General features: G+C 42.9%; 1 protein-coding gene and 1 long non-coding RNA gene across 2 annotated transcripts in view; one reads left to right on the forward strand and one right to left on the reverse strand.

Annotated features, from left to right (window-relative positions):
* The first annotated feature begins 10,485 nt into the window (after positions 1-10,485).
* LOC117199957 (uncharacterized) lies at positions 10,486-13,166 on the forward strand. The gene is made up of 3 exons (XR_004481324.2): positions 10,486-11,696; positions 12,042-12,173; positions 12,770-13,166. It is a non-coding gene; the product is annotated as an uncharacterized LOC117199957 (long non-coding RNA).
* A 1,795-nt stretch (positions 13,167-14,961) lies between these two features.
* The window catches only part of SPEF2 (sperm flagellar 2), a 171,862-nt gene continuing 164,970 nt past the window's right edge, over positions 14,962-21,853 (reverse strand). The window contains exons 34-36 of the mRNA XM_033421276.2: positions 20,569-20,808; positions 20,252-20,374; positions 14,962-15,294 (exon numbers count right to left, since the gene is read on the reverse strand). Coding sequence (XP_033277167.2) covers positions 15,205-15,294; positions 20,252-20,374; positions 20,569-20,808 — 453 coding nt within the window. The 3' untranslated portion in view covers positions 14,962-15,204. The remainder of the gene's footprint in view (positions 15,295-20,251; positions 20,375-20,568; positions 20,809-21,853) is intronic.

Genomic DNA, 21,853 nt, shown 5'->3' on the forward strand with positions numbered 1-21,853 from the left:
TATAATAAAAATGGATGGATGGATGATTTATCTGGGTAATTCTAGAACTTACAAACACTAGACCCTCCAAAAGCTTAATCTTGTACCATTTTGAGTTGTATTTCCATGTGTCCTAAATAGAGAACATTTTACGTGCAGCAGTGTTCAGGATCAAAAAAGTGATATTTGGGCAGTGTCTTACATGATACTAAAAAACAAAAATGAAAACGAAAAACAAACAACTCTACCAGATAATTTGTTCAAGTCCTGCAAACAGCTTTTTAATTCTGGGATTAAATAAATTCATTCAGCTATGAGTCATCATTCTAGTAAGATGAATTAAACTGGTCACTTAAGAGGAGGTAAGAGTTGACTGAAGGAGCAATTTGGTTCTTAAGGATAATTCTTAATGAATCATTAAGAACACACAAGGAGAAAAAAGAGGAATACAGAAAAGATGTCGCCCTCTGAATAGCAGAGTAGAATAGACTTTTATAGTAGAATTTTCTGTCATTTTGCTTCTGTCTAATTGAAGAGACAATTTCATAATGATTTTAATTCAGGTGCCCTCTCAGTAAGTGTTTCAGAGAAACCTTATAGAATTGGAAAGAGGTCAGCCAGTGTTTGTAAGTGATTTGCAATCATACAACCCATTCCCATCAAAGTAGGTCAGGTCAGTGTCCTGCTAAGCGCAATGCTACTTGTGTAAGAAGTAGCTCTGCTCTCACAATAAAAATCGATGTAACATTTGAAAACAAAGAGGAATAAAGTTAGGGTTACATAGCTCTTCTTCCAAAGTGATGCAGTATGAGTTGCAATCCATTCAATGGAATTGGGTAGAATGGCCCAGCCAGTCAGGCTTCAAGCCAAGAAGGAAACAGATAGACAACAATGGTAACAGTAAAAATTACCTTTAAAGGAAAATATTTTTAGTGTGGCACCAGATACTTCAGAATGTTGGTCAATTAGGTAAGCTAGAAGGATGTTTAATTAGGTAGTATCAATAAATAAAATACTTCCTAGGTCAATACATTTAAAACAAACAAACCAAAAACCTGAGATGGTATAATTAAGAGAACAACTTATTTTACAAGTACTTATAATTGCTTTAGAACCAAAAACATTTGTATGTGAATTACTTATTGCAATGCATCAAATCTAGATGACATTAATTTTAAGCCTCATTCCAATTTCAGAGATGTTAACTTGTGGGAAAAAAGTTAATTTATGAAAACTGTCCTTTGATCAAGAAGCACTTTTGTCACCCTAGTTCCTGTAACTGTTTGTCCTTAATATTTATAAACAATAGAATTGTACTGCTTGGAGAATGTCATATTGCTTATTCTTGTCCTTAATTCAGAAAGGAAGCCCTAGTAAATCATACAAATTACTATGTACCATGCTATGAAGTTATAAGACAGGGGGCACTAAAGCTGTAAAACACATGACTTGTATGTGCTAAATCTTATATCTTATCATGGGTTGTCCCTCCCGATCCATGGATCACCCTAGATTCCCCTGCAGTACTCTTTGGCTGCATTTCCAGGAACAAGCAACAGGTGTAGAACTCTGAATTCCCAATTGACTTTAATATTCTTAAGGTGCTGGGGAAAAGTCAGAGTGGGACTTTATCTCCCTGGTGCCTTCTTAACCTATCGAGGCTAATACTTTGTCGGGGGTGGGGTATCCTGGATACTTACTGCACAGGGGCAGTGTAATATTTGGCTGGAAGGGAAAGTTATGATGGATCAGCGGCTATGGTTCTTCCAATTGCCTTGGTGATGGCTCTCATTATCTTATTCAGACAGGCTTGGGGACTCTTTTTGTACTTGATGTTTCCCACAGATGGAGGGAGGGACACAAAGTTATTTGCCAAGGAAGACTAAATGTTTACATCTGGTAAGTGTCTGAAAGCCTCAGAACATCAACTTTTACAGACTCACCTTAACAAACCACGAGTAAACAGTATGCTGCCCATCAACACTATTGTGAGAAAAGTTAATGCAGGTGACAAGAAAAATGAGACAAGGAAGGCTATCTTTGTCCTAATCTTTGACTAGAAATTTCCTTTATGAAGGAAACTTCTCAGAAAAAGAAGGAAGCAGATAACAGATGTTTTGGATGTCTGGATGTCTAGATGTCTTAGTTCTTGTGAATTCGCCATAAAAATAAACATTTTAGGTGATAATAACTGAACGTATTAGATTACATGTTTGTTTACGTCTAATAATTTTGCCATTGAAGTCAAATTAAAATCTGCTCTGCATTTTGGAAGGAGAAAGAACTAGAAACCTAGTTCCATTTCTGAAATGGTTAAAACATTGCCCTGGATTATAAAACCAGAACAGTGGCTTGGAGGCAATCTTTGATATTATCTGAAAATCTTCAAAACAAAATGCAAGTGTGGCCATATTTTTTTCTAGCTGATCTGCCGTATGTGTATTTTAGGTGTCTGTCTGATTGCAGTCAGATGTGGGTAAGTGGTGGGGAGGAAAAAATAATGTTTCTTAACTCTGAGGATAAAAAGACTTGAAATTAGGTGCACCTCACATACTTTGGTAATCTGCCCCACATTCTGCACCGTGATGTGGGATAGATACTGCTAATTTGGTGTTTATTTCTTTGGGGTAGAACAAGCTTTGAAAAGAGCACTCTTACGGATAGGTGACAACTTCTGTGCTATATGAAGAGAAATGGATGGTACTGCTCAATGAAGACTTCAAGGGGATTTAATCAGTTATGGAGGCCACTCTTAGGAGCAACTGATTTTGGGAATCTCAAATCATGTCCTCTCTGGTCATTATTGAGATATCAAACTTCACTCTTTTTCTTTTTCTGCTGAAAGCAGCCAAACTGGGAGGTACCATGTAAGCACCAAGGAGCTAAGAAAAGCTTCTTGAACATTCATACCAAAGCCATTTTAAAGCAATTAAGAGAGGAAGACCATGTTCTAAGTACATCAAAGTCTCCTGTTTTAGCTTGAAACGTTATGTGTAGTTTGTTCCCTCTGGGCTAGAGCCTCAGAATGGAATTGCTGGGTTGATGACTTCAAATCTTTTTAATTTTAATAAATGTTGTCAGATCACTTTCCAAAAAGGAAGTACTAATTCATGTTACTACCAGGATGTATTAGAGTCAATACAGTGTTCTAAATACTTGCTATTCAATGTGTGATCCAGGGACCAGCAGCCTGGGCATCACCTCGGAGCCTGTTAGAAGTGTGGAATCTTAGCCCTACTCAAGATTGACTCAATCAGAATCTTCATTTTAATAAGATCCCTGGGTGATTCATACATGCATTACCATTTGAAAATCACTGTTTGAAATCACTTGCAATCTGTGTTAAACTGAGAAGGATTGTATCGATCAAATATCTTCTCCGGAAGGATAATTAAGAAATTAGTACAGGTAGTTGACTCTTGGGTGGAGCATTGTGGGACTGACAGAGAGAACGGAGATGGGAACTGGCTTTTGACCATATATTCTTATAAGCTTTGAACTTTTCCATGAGCATGCATTATCTATTAAAAAAAATTTAAGAGCAACTTCTTGCAAATATAGAGATTACTTTCCACCCGCAAATCTCCAGGGAGATGGCAGCCCAGTGGTTCCACGTGTTCTCCTCACACACGTCTCCTGACTTTGTCATGTTGGTGTACTCTGGGTTAAGCAACATGGTGGAAAAGGAAAACTTTCCAAGCCACACAACTTCCTTTTTGAAGATATGAAAATGTAATGATGTCAATGGGGGTTTAATATGACAAGGGAAGCTTTGACTGAGCAGACAGAGTGAGTCAGTGTCATGGGGCACCTTTGAACATTTTCTGTAACATACCCATAGTTTGAACTGTGATTATCATCCCCCTGTTCCTTTTTGCAATACTATACGATTTCCCAGCACCAGAAAATTGCATTTAAAATGTTACGACTGATTCAACTTCTTGAAATACAAGAGTTCTTGGGTTTCTTGTAAGTCAGAGAGCTGGCAAGCCAGTCTGGAACATCTCAGTTTCAGAGTCCACACTGGATCTGCTGACACCAAGACGGGGGCAATTTTCAAGGAGTAAGAGAGGCAGCTCTACCTCTGGAGGATAGAAAGGGAGCATCCTCACCGCCCTCTCGCTTCCTGGAAATCTTCCTAGGACAAGAATCCCCTTCTCCCTCAGTGATCCATTGTGTATAGTACAACTTATTCTTAGGAAACGTTTCATACAGGCTAAATTGAAAACATACGGAAGTTTTATACAGGCTCTGAAGGTTAAAGTACATGAATCTTTTAGATCTAGTTTCTCCAGATGTTGCCACCTTACAGGTCTAAATAGTTTGATAAGAACAATAATTCAAACTTCCCTGGCGCTTGAACCCACCTACTCTCTCAGGACCACCAGCCTCCTGAAAAAGGTTGCCCAAGTATTCTGGGGAATCTTTGGGAGGATAGAGGTAGTTTTTACATGTACTCGCAAACCAACGAGGTGGGCCACCAAAAATCCGCCATTTCTTTCTTTTCCCTGACTTTGGCCCCTTCCTCTGAGCATCACCCCTCCTGTCAGGGATTTTTTTTCCTTTTCTACAGAGTATCTTCTTTCCCCTAGTGGGCATCTGTCTCCAGCTGCATCTGGGACACCGGAGCCTCAGCGTATGTGGGGAGTGGAAGGGATCGAGGCTGCAGGGTTTTCTGCTGGAGAGGAGCAAACAACTTAGCCCTCTTTTGGTGTCATTCTCTTTTAGAGACACCGTGTCCCAGGGTTCTTGTGAAACAGCCCTTGTAGCATTTACTTACATCACCCTCTGTCTTGAGTTCACAGCCATTTCATTGTTATTGAATCTACCTGCTCTAGCTCCTTCTATGCTCAAGGTACATTTTGTCTCAGGATTTTATCTTCTGCCAATGGGCTTCTGAGTCTCGTAAACCCCAAGTTTATGTTAGGGTTCCTGCTACACCCCCAGCAGAAACTCTAGGTTCATGAGAAATAATGGTTTATTGCCTGGACCTTTCTGGGCTCTGGGACCTAAATAAGAGGGTTCCGTGGCCAAACAGATATCACCTACTCAATTATTGCGGAGCTTCCTGGGGCAGGGGGCCAGCCAGCTGTTCAGTCACGGGTTTCATGGTGGGGATGTTTGGTGTCGGTGGGTGGGAGGGAGTGCTGGGATGGAGGTGGGGAACCAGAGAATGGGAGGAGCACAGCGGAAGTGCCTTCGCCCACAGAGCCCCTAGAATCAGTAACAAGGTTTTCAAAAGATACATTTTATTTTCATAAAATATTATTTTATTTCCCCAAAGAGTGAAGAGTGAAGGTGGTGTGATGGTGGCAATGAAAGGGGACAGGGTGATGGGATAGGCATGGAGAAAACATCTCCTGACAATGCTCTTCTGTCTCTGGGAATTTCTGCAAAAAGAAGGGGGCGCCTTACGAAGTGAGTCTGCAGCCAATTTGGTGAGCGATCCACCAGCTGTGGTTTCCGGAACAACAGTGTGGTCACAATTGATACGTGCATTGTTAATAATCACTACCTTCGTGGTCTTGCCTGTTCCTAGACATAGGGGGAGGGGTGGTGACAGGAAGCCGTGCTGGCTCTTCCATCTCAATTTAGTCTTGCAGGTGAAATTGAGAGTTCGGTAAGAGGTGCATGGCTAAGCAATCCCAAATCCAGGGAATGTGTGGGCAAATGCCTGGGCAGATGGTGGGCGGCTTTGTATGCTCCTTCTTGGATCTGCCCTAGTTCACCACCTCCAGGTTTCTTCAAAGCTCAGCCTTGTCTGTCTCACGCATAGCTCTCTTCTACCCTTCCGTGTCTAGCATAGATGGGAGATGCAGGCAACAAGAAGACGGGCTGCAGAGAGGGTGGTACCTCTGATCTTGGTCTAGCCGTGCACTCCTAGTCTCCCGGGAGGTCGAATGCCTGGCAGCCCAGGATTTGCAGAAGGATAGCTGGAGAACCGTGGCCACTGACTGCCTTCCTTCTTCAGATTATTGTTTCTTTTCGTCCACGTGGTTGGAGCGTCCAGTTGTGCTGGATGGGACCACCTCAAGGCTGCTGTGCACGGCTGGGCAGTTTGTGTACTGTGAAAATGCGACCAGCTGAGAGGAGAGTGAGGGTGAGCTCTGTTAGCCCTGAACTAGATCTGCCGTGGCCTGCCATGGTGCCCTATCAGGCTGCAGGAAGGGGTGTCTCCCAGCCAGTGCCTGGTGCCGTACGAGCTAGTGGTGGCCGTGGCTCAGGGTGCATTTGAAGCTGTGAAACGTGGGGCTTGGCAGCAGCCTCTACCCTTGCTACCCCGACCAGCCCTCTGACTTGCTTGGAGTGAGCCCCTCTGGGAAACCCAGCCGTGGAAAACTGATAGACCGTGGGCCACACGCAAGGCCCACGAACGTGATCGTCTGGCTCACACAGAGTTGACCCACACAACGTTTTAAACTATTTGAACTAATTGTCAATATTTACAATTGAAGAGATTCTGCATGAGGATCAGAATCTCTGGCTTCCCACGGCCCTGCCAGGTCATATTGGGTCGCAGCCGATTACTGTGTGACAGTCCTCGACATGCCCTGCGGCCTCTCCAGCACTGAGGATGAGTGCTAATTGCTGTTTATCATAGTACCTGTGCTCTGTTCTCTGATAGTAGAATAAAGAGAAGGGAAATCTGTCCTGTGCTGTCTTTGAAAAGTGGGAAAATTAAAGATAGACTAAGAAGCCATTACAAAGATATCCCGACCTGCTATGTATTTTTTAAACACCTGCCAAGTCCTTCTAGCGCGGCTCCTCTGCAGGCGAGGGCTTAGCTTGGGAGGTGTGTTCTGGGGCCTCATCTGTCCCTCTGCCCTCAAGTGTTTTTGTCAGGACAGAGGGTTTAGACCCTTCCTGCTGAACTGGGGGGCTAGGTCACATGCGGTCTGGTTGAAGGTCAGAGAGAGAGATACCGTGATCAGACATATGGAATCTGAAGGCGGGGGGGGGGGGGGGGGACGAAGGACAGAGAAATTGAGAACACAGACATACCACAAAAAATACCTGACATACCACAGAAAAGTCAGGTATGTAAGTCAGTGGCACCAGATTGCATAAGGCAAGGCCCCTGGTGGCAAATTTCTATCGGTAGGGAGGCATTGCTCAAAGGGCAGAGGGCTGAATCCTTAGCTGAGGGAACTATTGGGAATTTTACACACGTGGTTATACCTTGGGATGCCTCTACCTGACGCCCACATGACAGAGAAGCAGCATGGTCCAAGGGTCAAGGGCAAAGATCCTGGAAACAGATTGCTTCCCCCGCAGGTAGGAATCCTAGTCTCTTACTAGCTGTGCAAGTTAGGTGAGCTCCTTACCCCTTCACGCCTTAGCTTCCTCTGCTTTATAATGAGGATAGGTATATACCTACATTCTAAGGTTGCCTATAGATGAGAATTAAATGAGTTAATTCTTAGAAAGTGCTTAGAAGAGTGGCTGGCACTTGTCAAATACCCAAGAAGTATTTATTACTACCTGCTTGCTATCTCTCCCGCCTCCCCTAGGAAAATGCAATATTTAGAAACATGGTTATCAGCTTGGAGGAAGTTGTACTCTGAAAGAAATAAAAGCAGCATATTTTTAGAGTTACTCCATTCAGAAAGAAGTTGTAAAGTTCTCCTGGAGCATGAGAAGCTAAGAGATGTCTTCCGTCCAGGGCACTCTTCCTGCGGACGCTTTTGCAAGGAGCATGGTGGCAAAGGCTCTCCTTGATTTATAGGAGCTTTACCGTGAAAGGGGCTCGAAAGGCGGTGACATTGGTGGGAGAAGGCTCAGCCCTCGCCCTTGGGAGTCCATGGCGCAGTCTGCCCTATGCAGAACACAAGGATGTTGTGGTTTCAGCCTGGTTTGTGGGGCGCATAACAAGGTGAGGCTGCTTCAGACAGCGCTCAGTGTCGCTGTCTCCCTGCGGTTAGCCGTGAAGTGAGCAAAGACACAACAGTGTTTGTTTGGAGCTCAAGTGCTCGGAGTGCTGCTTTGAGCCCTGTGAGGCCCTTGTGGGGCTTTGAACTGTGGCCACAAGACGCTAGTGGCATCTCTTTCCAGATTTGTTTTGACACACGCTTGAAAACAACGTTTCCCTCTGTCCTTCTGCTAAGAATCTGACAGTGAATGTGCTGGTAGATTTGTTTAGCCCTGCCTCAACAGAATCTTTGATGATGCTTTGAGTAACAGAGGATGCTCTAAGTCTGTATCAGAGAACATGGCAGAGAAAACTTTGGAGGTGGAAGGAGCTATCCAACAGGCAACGTAAATTTCTTACTAAGTCAAATGTGCCAGCTAAGTACAACAGGAGACAGAATAAGTTGCAAAAGGTGTTGGAAGCAGAGTTAGGGAACCTTTTATTTAGAGAAAAAAAGGGTAGGAGCAAGGGAGGAGCCTGAGGGAGCCCAGACGGTGGGGGTTGCTGCACTGACCTGTTCAGAGTTAGACTAGGCTCCCGGTGCTAAAAGGAGGTGATTATAATAGGATTCTTAGTTCTCATTAGCTTCGTGAGTCATTCAGCCTCTAGCAGATGTTCCCTGATGTCACTCAGCCTCCCTCCTCCAGAGCTGCAGGGGGCCATTTGGGGAGGAGGAAAGTGACCCTCCTTACACACACACAGACACAGACACAGACACACACACACACACACACACACACACACACACAAATAATATTGAAAAGATTAAATTGGTTCTCTCCACAGATCTAGAATAAGGGACATATAAGGTTGTAGGAACATCTTTACTGTAAAAAGGTACTCTACACCTGCTAGAGTTTCTGTAAAAAGGAGACATTCCTCTTCACTCATTAATCCATTTCGTATTTATTGAGTATCTAATAAGTACCAGAAACCATGCTGAGGGAAGTTGTGTCAAGTTGAGTGTGAGAAAAAGATGATAGGCATAGAAAGAGAGAATCAGATTCTAAATAACATCCTAAGAGATGCGGAATCTATTTGATAACAAGGAAGCAGAGGGAAGGTTTTTAAACAAAAATGTGACATGCTTAAGTAAAGATTCAGAAAGATTATTTTGTGAACAGTGTAGAGGCTGGATTGGGATAGAACGATGGAGGCTTTGGGGGAAGATACAGAAAGTAGGGGGGTCAAATGAGGACCATTGCAAGAGTCTAGAAGAAGGATTTTGAGGGATTTTGAAATAGGGTGGTGAGTGGGCACTGAAAGGAAAGGAGAGTTGTGAGAGATATTTGTAAGAAGTGATCAGTAAGATAGGGTGTGAAGGCGGGAAAAGGATTAAGAGACAAGGATACAGCCCCAGTTCTGAGAATAGGAGTCCAGGAGAACCACAGGTGCTGCCATTAGTATAGCATGGGAGGTTGGGAGGAGAAGCTCTCCCAGGAGAACTTCAGAGGTGGGCTGGGCCATATAGTCATCTAGCCAAATGGTTCGTCCACTGTCTGTATCTCCTCTACTCCTATTTAATCCTCCCTTAGACAGCCCCAGGCTGGCCTGCACAGCTAAGTGGCTGGAGTGTGGTAAGGGACACCATGGGTAGGAATTCTAATGCAAGGAAATAGGGGGTGCTCACACAGTGGGATGAGCCTGCTCAAAGAGCTTTAAAGAAAGGAGAAATGCACACACGATGAAGAGGGCACTGAAAGGGCTCTTTGGGGAGATCGAAGTTGGGGTTGCAGAGCTGAAGAGCTGACTCAGTAGAGGTAAAACTACAGTCGGAGGAGGACAAAAGGGTAAAGTTCTAGGTTCCCTTCATGGTACCGCATGGTACCCTGCATCTGTCAGAATAATCCTGGCAACAGGGAGCTTGTTGCTTCTCATGGTCAGCTGGAATCTGCCACGCTGCAACATGCACCACTAGAGTTGGTTCATCCCTGGGGACCACAGAGAAGCTACTTCATCTGGACAGCTTTTCAAATAGTTGGAGATGGTTCCTTTGCCCCTTACATTGGAAGTTTCTCTACTTAAGGCTAAGACTATGGGGTTTTGAGTTTCCTCCCTTCTGAATATATATATATATATATATATATATATATATATATATATATATATATATATATATATATCAGTTCCTCTGCATGCATAAACTGTGCATATATTCAAGTGTGTGGCCAGGAACTGCATACAGAATTGCCAGTGAGGTCTAACCAGCACCGATCAGAGGAAAATCAGCATCTCCCTTCCTACAAGTGTTGCTCTGAGGACACTGGACTCTTCAGGGGACACAACACACAGCAAATTAGATTCAATTCACTTTGACCAAAACCCTTCTGTTTTTATTTTTAAACATCGCTAAGTCATACTTCTTCCATCCTGGGCTTATGCAATTGGTTATTTGTACTTCAAGTTGAGCAAACTAGGTAAGAGGATGGCTTTGGGTGTTCATATTGGGTTCCTAGTCTATGTCTATAATTTACCAGCTGTGTGACTTTGGGCAAGTTACATAATCTCTCTACTTGTCATTTTCATTATGTGTAAATGGCCATCTTAAGAGTACTTACTTCACAGAGTTACGAGACTAAATGAGATAATGCCTCAGCACTCAGCACAGTGCCTGACTCATAGTAGACCTTCAGTAATATTAGCTATTATTACATATTGTTACCTATTGTTAGTATCCTAACCTTGTTATTGAGTCCTCTTTTTCTTTTTCTTTTTTTTTTTTTTTTGCGGCACGCGGGCCTCTCACTGTTGTGGCCTCTCCCGTTGCAGAGCACAGGCTCCGGACGCGCAGGCTCAGCGGCCATGGCTTATGGGCCCAGCCACTCCGCAGCATGTGGGATCTTCCCGGACCGGGATACGAACCCGTGTCCCCTGCATTGACAGGAGGACTCTCAACCACTGCACCACCAGGGAAGCCCTCTTTTTCTTATTAAGCGTAATTTAATTCGAATTTCTTCCAACATTGTACCAACCACAATTATAATTCACATGAATTCTATCTCTCTCTTTGAATTTCTTTGTTGAAGTTTTGTAAATCACAGAAGTAAGAGAGACAGTCAGTATTTCCTATAGCTAACAGCCCATTAAGGGAGAGGGAAAATAAATAACTCATGTCATGAATCTTCTGTGTTTGAGAACCTCACTCTACTGGTTACAAATTCACTTGTCATTCAGTCCATATTTGTTTACCTTGTCCCCAAGGATAGGGTGAAGGTATCATGAATAACCCTGTAAAATGTCACATTGCTGTCCAGAGGAGAGCAACCAGGATAAGATTCAGATTCATCTCATAGAAACGAGAGCTGGAGAACATAGTCATATTTAGTGCCGAAAAGAGGGGAGATGGTGCACATAGTGGGAGATGTTGAAGAGGGTGACAATTTGGTGTGTGGGTTGGATGAGGGTGGAGAGAAGGTGGACATGGATGACGTGAACGTCCACTGAGGCCAATGGTATGTTGGCAGCAAATGATTCTGGAAGTAGCTATTTCAAGCAGCCCATGGTGATACCTCCTTGACCTATGATTTAGAAGAAACAGCGGCCCCCTTTCGGGTTTTTCTCATGAATTAGTCTAAAATATGTCTTTGTTAAAGAGGAAGAAATGGATCTTTGAAATAAGTGGACATTGACAGCCAGGCAAGAAGGAGGAGGAGACCTATTCATGGGAAGAAAGAGAAGAAAAATTTACGGTAAAGTAGTGAACGTCCCCAGCTTCACTGCTCTCTCATTCATCTTAGGCATGCCGGAACCCTAACCCTTTGCCTGTTGCGTTAACGGACATTTTGTTTCCTTGACCATCTTTACCCAGGTTATCCCTTCATTGAGACATCACTGGTGATATATTTATTTTAGAAGAAAATAGCATCAGCTTCCCTTTCTTTTCATAGGAAATACTATATTATTTTTTGACAGCTTTAAAATGAGTTCTGGGTGATCCCCGAATCTTATAATCTAACACACACCAAAAGTGCAATGATGTACATCAGACCATTGCCTGGTAGAAAGGTTGGCTCAGCTGTTAATCATGTGACATGATGGCCTCTTGAAGGTTGGCTTTTCGAGATTGGTATTTGGGTTGAATGTACAGAGTCCTGAAAGGGATAGCCTCCTCTGGGAGATTTAAAATCAGATTAACTCTTTTGTTTTAAATTAGATGAGGACTTACAGGGGAGCATAGATGCCGCCACAGGAGATGGCAGACAGTTCGAGACTCCAGGAGTTTCCCAGGAGGGAGTGAGAGCCTTCCTGTCCCAGGGCTCTGAGACCAGGACAGCTATGCCACCACGTAAGTAGACAATACACATGTACTAGATGGTAGAATTGGGTTATAAATTTTCTTTTAACACCATGACAATAGAATACAAAAACATATTTGAAAGATGAATTTAATAGGGTTATATGTAAATACCTGTACTTTAATATTTTTAAAAAGTGGCCTCTGTTAAGACAGGTGGAAGTGTGGTTGAACTAAAGCACATGAAACAAAGGCTTAGAAGCTTTAGTTATTTGTAAGTTTAATATAAGTCATCAGTTTCTTTTGGTTACCTCAGACTCCTCAAAATCTGCAGGTGTGGGTTCATGTGTGTGTGTGTGTGTGTGTGTGTGTGTGTGTGTGTGTGTGTGTGCGCGCGCGTATGCCCATACACAATGGCTTTGACATCCCGGTCTGCATTAAGAGAGGTATCTTGATGGTGTATCCAGAGTCCGAGATCAGAGACTTCAGATCCATCTCGCAAAAGCAGTAGCCGGAGGACATGGTAATGTGCAGGGCAAAAGCAGCCTCAGAATGACCTGAAGGTGGTTGGGCGTTCACTAGAATTATAAGACTTGGAAGGCTCTTGGGGAAAGGAGCTTACAGTACGTTCTTTCTTCTTCTGGCAGAATCCCATGCAGTCTGTGCTTTCAGTGTGAAGTTCCACCCTTGCCCACTCCAGAACCTGCAGTGGGAGAGCTCCATTTACATCTCTAGGTCATGTTCCACCACCAGGTCTGCTCCATCCTGCTGATGACTGGAGACTGACATGGTGGCAAATACCCACCAGGGAGACCTTTGTGTGGGTTGCTCTCCTATAGTTCAGATGAGATAATGGGCCTCAGGAGGGAAATTCTGCAATTTCCTTCGTTAACTACACTGTGCAAGAACATTATTACAGCAAGCAATTACAAGGAAATATAAGGCATCATTACAGAGCCATTGTGTCCGCTTTTAATTTTTTTCTAGTGCAATGTAATGTTGCCTTGTCGTCTTCAATCCTTAATAAAATGTCGGTTGGTTGGCTGCCTGTGTCCTTATCATGATGTCTTATTTATTTGAATCCTATTTTCAGATGTTCCTCAGCTCCCTTCTCTAGAATAACTAGAACTACGGGTGAATCAGCTAGCTGAAACTGTGAAATCTCTGGCTGGGTTTCTTCTCCACCTCCTAAGCTTCTGCATCACCATCCTCCATCATCTTGAGGACAAGGGTTCTGGGAGTGGAACCCACAAGAAGCAGATTTAGGCAATGTGTCACTCTCAAGAAATAGAATATAGGGCTTCCCTGGTGGCGCAGTGGTTGAGAGTCCGCCTGCTGATGCAGGGGACACGGGTTTGTGCCCCGGTCCGGGAGGATCCCACGTGCCGCGGAGCGGCTGGGTCCGTGAGCCATGGTCGCTGAGCCTACGCGTCCAGAGCCTGTGCTCCGCAGCGGGAGAGGCCACAACAGTGAGAGGCCCGCGTACCGCAAAAAAAAAAAAAAAAAAAAAAAAAAAGAGAATATCATTCTCACTGACAATTGAAATGGTCTTTGGACGGCTCATTTTTTCAGTGATCAATCCAAATGGGATACCTCTACATGTTTTGCACAAATGTATTATAATGCAACTTAAAGCTGGCTATGATTTTTTAGTCTTAGGTTCAGGAGTATAGCAATAAGGAAAATACACAAAATCCCTTACTTCCTGGAACTTACAACCTAGTGGAGTGACAGACAAACAAAAGAGTAAACATGCATTTGTCAGATGTTGATAAGTGCAATGGAAAAAAAAAATTAAAGTGGGCATGAGAGGTATGGGGATGGTGGGTTATTTCTATGTTGTATTATGTGTTGAGGGAAGGCCTTGCTGACAAAGTGTCATTTGAACAGAGGCCTGAAGGAAGTCAGGGGGCAAGCCATGCAGATATTTGGGACCAGGCAGAGAGAAAAGCAAGTGCAAAGGCCCTGAGGCAGGCATGTGTCTGTTGTGTTCCAGGGTCAACAAGGTACAATTGTTGCTTGAGCAGAGCGGGCTGGGGGAAAATATCGGGAAATGAGATGAGACAGGCAGCGAGGGGTAAAATCAAGGTAAGGACTTGGACCAGACTCTACATGAGATGGGACTCCACTAGAGGGTTGGAGCAGCAGGGTGACGTGAAGGCTCCCTCTCTTTGGCTTGGGTATGTTGAGTTTGAGATGATGATAAGCCATTCCTGTGGTAATCAAGTGGACAGTAAGAGAGAAGTTTGGATTTTGGGGGAAGACGGGAATAGAAACTTCACTTTGGCCCAATAAAGTAACGGAAATGGATGACTCCTCCAGGAGTTGACTGTGGACAGAGAAGGCTGAGTGCTGGGGCCCTCCAACTCTTAGAGGCTGAGTAGAAGAGGAGGGTCCAGCAAAGATCCACAGAAGGAGCAGCCAGTGAGGAGACCCAGAGGGGGTTTCACAGAGGCCCAGCCACTGAAAATACATCAGTGCTCACTTAAAAATGCAACGAAAACAACAAAAACAAAATCACTTTCTTCAGGTAAGTATCACTGAATTTGAGTCACTAATTTATACAAGTGCTATAATTGTACCTCTATCTATACAAGAAACATATTCTGTTAATAAAGAATTATGAATAGATAATAGGATCGTGACTATACCAGCAGCTGATAATGCAGCCTTCTCCTAGGCTAGTGAGATACACCTTGGAAGTTTATGGAGCGAGAACGACAAACTGTATGCAGCCATGCTGCCCTGACGTGGGGCTTTGGGGGAATTTTCACTGTATCTGCCTAATGTAGATACTTCTCACAGGGACTGTTCATGACTTAATGTGTATGTTTATATTTGAACATATTGTTCTGGTGCCTTTTATTTTCGGAATCACTTCAAAATGCACTCCTTCTTACTTCGGATTTTTGCTTGGAAATTTAAAGTTTATTACAGAATATTCTCCAAGTTGAGGAAGACTCCCTTTTCCGTGCCCCTCATAGCCTGGTAGGGGTCATTTCTACACTTATGATGATAATGTATACAACAAACACCATGTTTACACTTGATGTCTGGAAGATTCATTGCCGCTCTCTTGTCTTCATTTCTTTTCCTCTGTGAGTCTGGAAGGAGACCTCTCTTCATCACTTCCTTGTACATGCTCACTCCTTTGGAGAATTATTTTAACATCCTAAGAGAAGAGATTCAAAGAGAAGTCACAAATATTAGTAAATGAGTTAGAATGAATGATCACCTAATATGTGGCAGTGATTAAACAGTAAGTTGTTTTTATTTTTTCCTTTGAGAAAATTGTTCTCTATTTAGCTTGAATCCTGCCTTGCAACTTACTAGTTGTGCCCTTGGAAAGATAGCAAGGATCTTGGAGATTCCATTTCCTTATCTAATAATATCTAATAACAGAGGTGTCATATCAGATTAAATAACATTTGTAAAAGCAGAGTTTGTCAATAATGGGAAAGGCAAAACATTATTTCCCTATCAATCAGTAAAAAACAGTATCCACCTTCTATTAAAGGAAAAGCCTAATGCCAAATTAATCATGTCTATAGATTTGTAGAATTTTAGAACAGCAGATTATTTTGATGGTGGGGGGACTATCTCATTTCTGTTTTTTTTTTTTTTTAACATTAGAGATTGAATGATCTGTTTTTTCCCACTTAAAATACCCAGCTATGTTACATTTTAAATCGTAGATGTTTGTAAAATAAATTTAAGACATTATCACAATGTAGAAGGGGTACAAGCTTGTGTGAAAAATGTAGAATTATATTTATGCAGTTTCTAATTTTTTTTTTTTTAGGAAAGTGCTTTAAGAATATGTTTCTTTTCTTCAGAGCTGAGTTCCAAAGGTTTCTATTTTTTTTTAATTAATTAATTAATTTATTTTTGGCTGTGCCGGGTCCCTGCTGCTTTGAGCGGGCCCTCTCCAAAGAGCAGACAGTGAATTCAGGAGTTGAAATGCCAGCTTTTTAGTTCATCCATGTACAATTTTGCATGGCTCAGAAATATTTCCTGTGAACTGCAACCACCAGCAGACCAGCAGTAATAATTATAGTAATAATAATTACTATGTATTGAGTGCTTTCTATCTACCAAGCACGGAGCTACGCACTTTATATGGATTAAGTCATTTCATCCATACAAGGACCCTGTGAGGTATGGTTGATAATTAACCCTATTTTACAGGTGGGGAAACCAAGGCACTACGAGGTCACTTGCCCAAGGTCACACAGTTCGTAAGTGTGAACCCAGTCAGCATGGTCCCTGACTCTGCTCTCCTAACCACAAAGCCAGGCCACCCACCAGAAGGAGCAAAAAATGCAACGTATCAAAATAATTACGCACACTCGCTTTTTTTTTCCACATGTATTTAAAATGCGTGTTGCTTCCAAACATGAACCTTGTAAACACAGAGCTGTTAGGCGACAACCTTCACTTCCCACTGTTTATAGCAGCAAACAACATTTTAACCTGAAAAACCACACTCTAGTTTTTGCTCTACTTATCTTGAAAGATCTTCAAATAACATCACTGTGGTTAAAGTTCATTTTAAAAATGTGATCTATTTACTTGTACATGGATATCTGGAGCAAAAAAATGATGACAGGATGAGAGTGTTGGTAACTGAGTCTTCAGAGATTTTTTTTTTTCTTTTCCTTTCTTTCTTTTCTTTATTTGCTTAGTGAAAATGAGAATAGAGCACCTTACTGGAAAGGGAACCTCTTTGCTTTTTGAACATCACAGTTAGGCTTTTCAGGTCCAAGGCTCAGCTCTCCTTGGGTCACAATCAGATGAAAGCGCCCGGATTAGATGATAGCGGGTGGTCCATCGCCCTCTCATGAGATTCCAGGGTGGAGCGACAGGGAGGAGATGCAAAGGACCAGGATGGGGAGGGTTGAAGAAGCTGACTCAGTAGAAGCACCTTGGCAATGAAGGAATGAACCATCGGACAGACAGACAGACAGACTGATGAACTCTTTTTCTACTGTTAGAGTATCAGGTGATACCTGAGCTATGAGGCTGGTTCATGGGAGGTCAGATACCCTCCATTTGGGGGGCTCTCAGCCAGAGGAGTCTGCGCACCAGAGAGGATTTGGGGAATGTGCAGAGGTCATTTTGGTCATCAATGCATCAAGGTGCTCCTGGAATATAGTGGGCTGCAGCCCAGAATATCAGACATCCTGCCACAACGGAGTCGGTCCTGTGCTGCTCAAAAACGTCAGGAGTGCTTCAGCTGGGGTGCAAGTTGATAAAACTCCTTCCAAAATGAGGGAAATATGCAAACTAACAAGAGCCCTGTGGACTTCAGCTTTCCCTGGGCGTCAGAACACATCTTCAAGGGACTTGCCTTCGAAGGCAGTCAGTCATCTGTTGGTGGGTTTCTTTTTTCAGGAAAGTGCCAATAGAATCTTCTCTGCAAGTCAATCATATTAAGTCATTCTAAAGTCTCCAGAAGTAAGAATGTTCCCCAAATCGTCCTGACTTTGTAGGGAGTTCTTCTCCCATTATAGGAGGAGATAAGCGTGGCATTGTTTTAGGGTCCTAACTGTTCTTGGTAATGTAAGATAAACCCTATTATATATAATTCTAAGGATTTGAAAATTATTTTACTGGCTTAAAATAGGAGGGCTGTTCCCTGAAATGTGGAGCAGAATGTGTAGGATGAAATGCAGTCTCAAGTGATGGGCTTCTGGAACACATCTCACACAGAATGACGGTTGCCCAGGGGAAGGCAAAAGCAGGGAGACACCCACAGCTGGCAGACTGCTGCCCATCCTTTCTGTGACACCCACCCACCCACTTCTCTCCACCCTTTGTCTAGCTCTGATGTGCTCTGTTCCCACTAATTCCAGGGTCATACTGACTTATCCCCTCATCCTAAGTGGGGAAGAAAGCTGGTCTTTATTAACGCAAGTATGGAGTATAAGATGCCGAAAAGGGACCTGTGACATATCAGTCCCAATGTGAAGAGTAAATGCTAGTGGGATGTATGAGTACAATGACTTAGAACATTGCCAACCACATTTCCAAATATTTTGGGCCTGTTTAAATAAAGAGACATAAATAATTTAAAAAAGAGGTCTGTTAAGTGTAGAGACATAATGATATGATATGCTTAAGAGGCAAAGAAACACTTAGGGATGAAGAAATTCACATCACAGCATGCCCCTGCTCAGAAGCCCAGCCATTCTCCATCGCTTTTCAGATTGAAACTATATTTCCCCACGTGATGTCTGGGTTCTTTGCAATCTGGCCTGATCTTACTAATTCAACGGGATCACTCCAAGCCCTTCACAGCCTGCTGTCTGCTCTTCAACCAGTGGGGTTCCACTCCTCCACACTGCCCGTCTTCCACGCCTTCCCCCGGGCCTCTCTTTCCACCCAGGATGTGGTCTCCTCTCCACCCCTACAGCAAAATTCACATAGACCTTCTCTCCCCACCCTCTCAAATTTCTTAAACTCCAGCTATCTTTGAAGACTCAGTTTCTAGCACAAAAAGTCCTATGTTTTGAATTCCTGTAATTTTGCACTTGGATGTGGTTTACCTTCTATCATTCTGTTATTGATTTAATTCCTGTGAGTAAACATTCTGTTGCAGACAGAAGTGGAATTTGCCTGGGAACAGCAACTGAGTTTGCTACTCATGTTGCTGTCTCCCATGGAAACTTATTTTACTAGCCTCAGTGGTAAGTGCTCAGTATTGAATAGATATCCTAACAGCCATCCTTTCTGTAGTACTTGCCATGCGTCAGATACTGTGCCCCATGCTTTAGAGGCACCATCTCCTTTAATCCTTTCCACAACCCTTTGAATTAGGAATGGGTGTTATCCCCATTTAACAGGTGAGAAAGCCCGGCTCAAGAGACAGTTAAGGTCAGGTATCTAGTGAGTGGTGGATCCGAGATTCAGTCCCATGACTTTATGATTCCAGAAACTATGTTCTTAAATGCTGTCATCATACTTCACTACTGAAAGTGCTTAGTGTCTGCCAGCTGGTTAGAAATCAATTTCAATTATTTCCAACAGAAGTAATAAAATGTAAAAAGGATCATCAATTGAGAACAAATAAATGGAGGTACAAAGATATTTAAGTCTGGATAGACTGATTTCCGGGCATAGCAGGTTATCACTGAGGGGTCAGGAGAAACGCCTCTTAGATCACTTGCGTCTTATCAAAGTGAAAGCGTTTTTATCTTAAACTCAGCAAACTCTTCGTAGTCCAATAACCAACTAACAGGAGGCAAATAGGAAGACTTCACGCTGTTACGTGTGTGAGGCTTGTGAGAGGGTTGTAGCAACCTGCCACACTCTGAAAGGGGGTCACCCCCTGCTTTCTGTAGCCCTTACTGTTGGGGACCCGGGACTTGCCCGGTGGGTGCACATTCAGCACGTGTGTTTGAGATGTGCGTGGTTAAGGTAGCTCTGAGACACAGCTCTTCCTCTCTTCCTTCCTTTGTTCTGCTGACTTGGTCTGGTCTCTTTAGGTTTTGTCCTCAGTTTTCCCATCTTGAACAGTTTCTCTGAGGGAACCCTCACACATTCCTTCATAAGCACTGTCACTGCATGAGCTACAGAGACAATGTGTACCATGATTAGAGTACAGTGAACAAATCAGCACTTGGTTGGGGATCATGGTCCCCTTAGTTCTCTTCGGCAGGGGGACTCTATTTTCCATACTCTTCAATCATAAGCCAGGGCCATTCGATGGCTGGAATAATGCAGAACATGAATATGGCCACCCACCCAACTTTAACAGCTACCTACCTCCAGCCTTCTGTGGTAGACCCAAGTCCTTAGAGTCCCAATGGGGCAGCTCCATGGTACTATCCCTAGTACTGGTGGTCCTATCTGTAGTACTAATAGTATTATCCATACACTGATAGTCCTATCATGGTACCGGTGTACTGATAGTCACCTCTACTCTGTCTGAACTTGCTGCCATTTGGGTGTTGAGGGCTGGCCTTTCTGGCCTGACACCATTACCAGTTTAGCTTCCTCAGACCCTGTTCCAGCCTAGTTCAGCTTCTTCCTTCCTTCTGCTCCTCCACATTTGTGATATCCCACCAAGCCCTGAACCTGAACTCAACCAAATTAAGACTGTATTAGGACCTTGGGGTAATACTCACAGGGATTTTATAGTCTGGATAACTTGAAATCAGATCTTGAATAAAAGGATGCTTCAGAAGAAGAGCAACTTCAATTGGCTCCAGATTCTTGGAACCTAGGTCCTGAAATACTTTTATGAAGTTCTTAAAAGGAAAAAATAAAGAAAGTTGATTAACTTTACAATCCTGATGATGTTAAAAGTTTTGTTTTTGAAAGGAATCATCATAATTTCTATATGATGATACATTTGGGGAGAAATTCTATGAACATAGGCTCAAAATTGAGGGAAACTTTTCTTGGGTACAGGTTGCCCCTTTTATGAAATAATCTAACCAACCTCTGAATACATGTTCTCTGTCTCTTGGTGGCTGGCAAATCTGTTAGCGTCCTGTGCTTCGTTTGCTCCTCGGAACACTCTGAGTAGTGTTTCCATGGAAATCATTTCCGTGTTCGCATTTTCAGAGATTTCCTCTTCCTTTTCCTCCCCTTCCTCTTGTAATTCCCTTTCTTCACTTATAAAATTGTCCTCAAGTTCAGGATATTCCTCAATGGGTCTCATATCAGTAAAGGAGGAGGTCTGTGCAATTCAATGAAGAGAACATGAAGTCTTTCCAGGAATAGAGATATTGAGAAAACACCAGTTTGGTCCCACACTTTTTATGCCCTGGGATGATATTGCTTTCTGAAAACTAGCTAACAAAATCTAGAGATAGAATATGCTGGCTGCACTGGAAATCATGTTGAAATCCCAGACCAGTTCTGCTGGTAGTTGACAAAGGCCTCAGTGTAGGGGCATCTTACTCACCTCCATACAGGCTTCTGCTCATTACCCTGCCAGATACACCGCATTCCTCAGTGAAAGGACAGTGGTATGAATTTGTGTAACCACTGTCAGACTTTTACACATGAAGCTAGATTTCTGAACAGGATTTGCTTTGGAAATTGCCTGCAGTCAAGAGGTTGTGGGCAAGTTAATTTCTCAAGCTTGACAGATTCTAAGAAGCTTTAGGAATGTTTGTTTGGACACTGGAGGTTAAACCGGACTAAACACCCAGAAGGGAAAATAGAAAACAAATTGAATACAGACAGATTGGGATTCTTATTGCTGTTCATTGACACTTGGCCAAGAGCCATGAACTCAGACACCGGCATTCTGAGCATGGGAAAGTAAATTGTTTCTGATGTAATTTCTTACGTATCAAAAGCCTGAAAAATATGCCTACCCTTTGATGCCATAATTATTGGTCTAGGAATTGATTCTAAAGAACTATTCATGTACACAAAGACTTTTGTATAGGGATGTTCATTACGTGTTACTTACAGCACAAATAGAAAACCTATGGCTCCAAAAATGGGGAATGGTGACATCAGTGATAGAGTCGGTCTGCGGCAGAATACTATGCTGCTGTGAACATTTTGGTTTAGAAGGATACTGAGTGACATGAGAAAACGCTCATGGGATGAGTGCAGAAAGGAAACAGAACACAAATAATAAATATACCAGGATCCTCATTTTCTTATATAGCTATACTTAGAAATGAAAAAAAGAGAAACAGATACATTAAAGAATTGAAAGTAGTTACCTCTGATTGGTCAAACAGCTGATTTCTTTTTCACTTTGT

Source organism: Orcinus orca, chromosome 3, assembly GCF_937001465.1.
Source record: "Orcinus orca chromosome 3, mOrcOrc1.1, whole genome shotgun sequence".
Lineage (NCBI taxonomy): Eukaryota > Metazoa > Chordata > Mammalia > Artiodactyla > Delphinidae > Orcinus > Orcinus orca.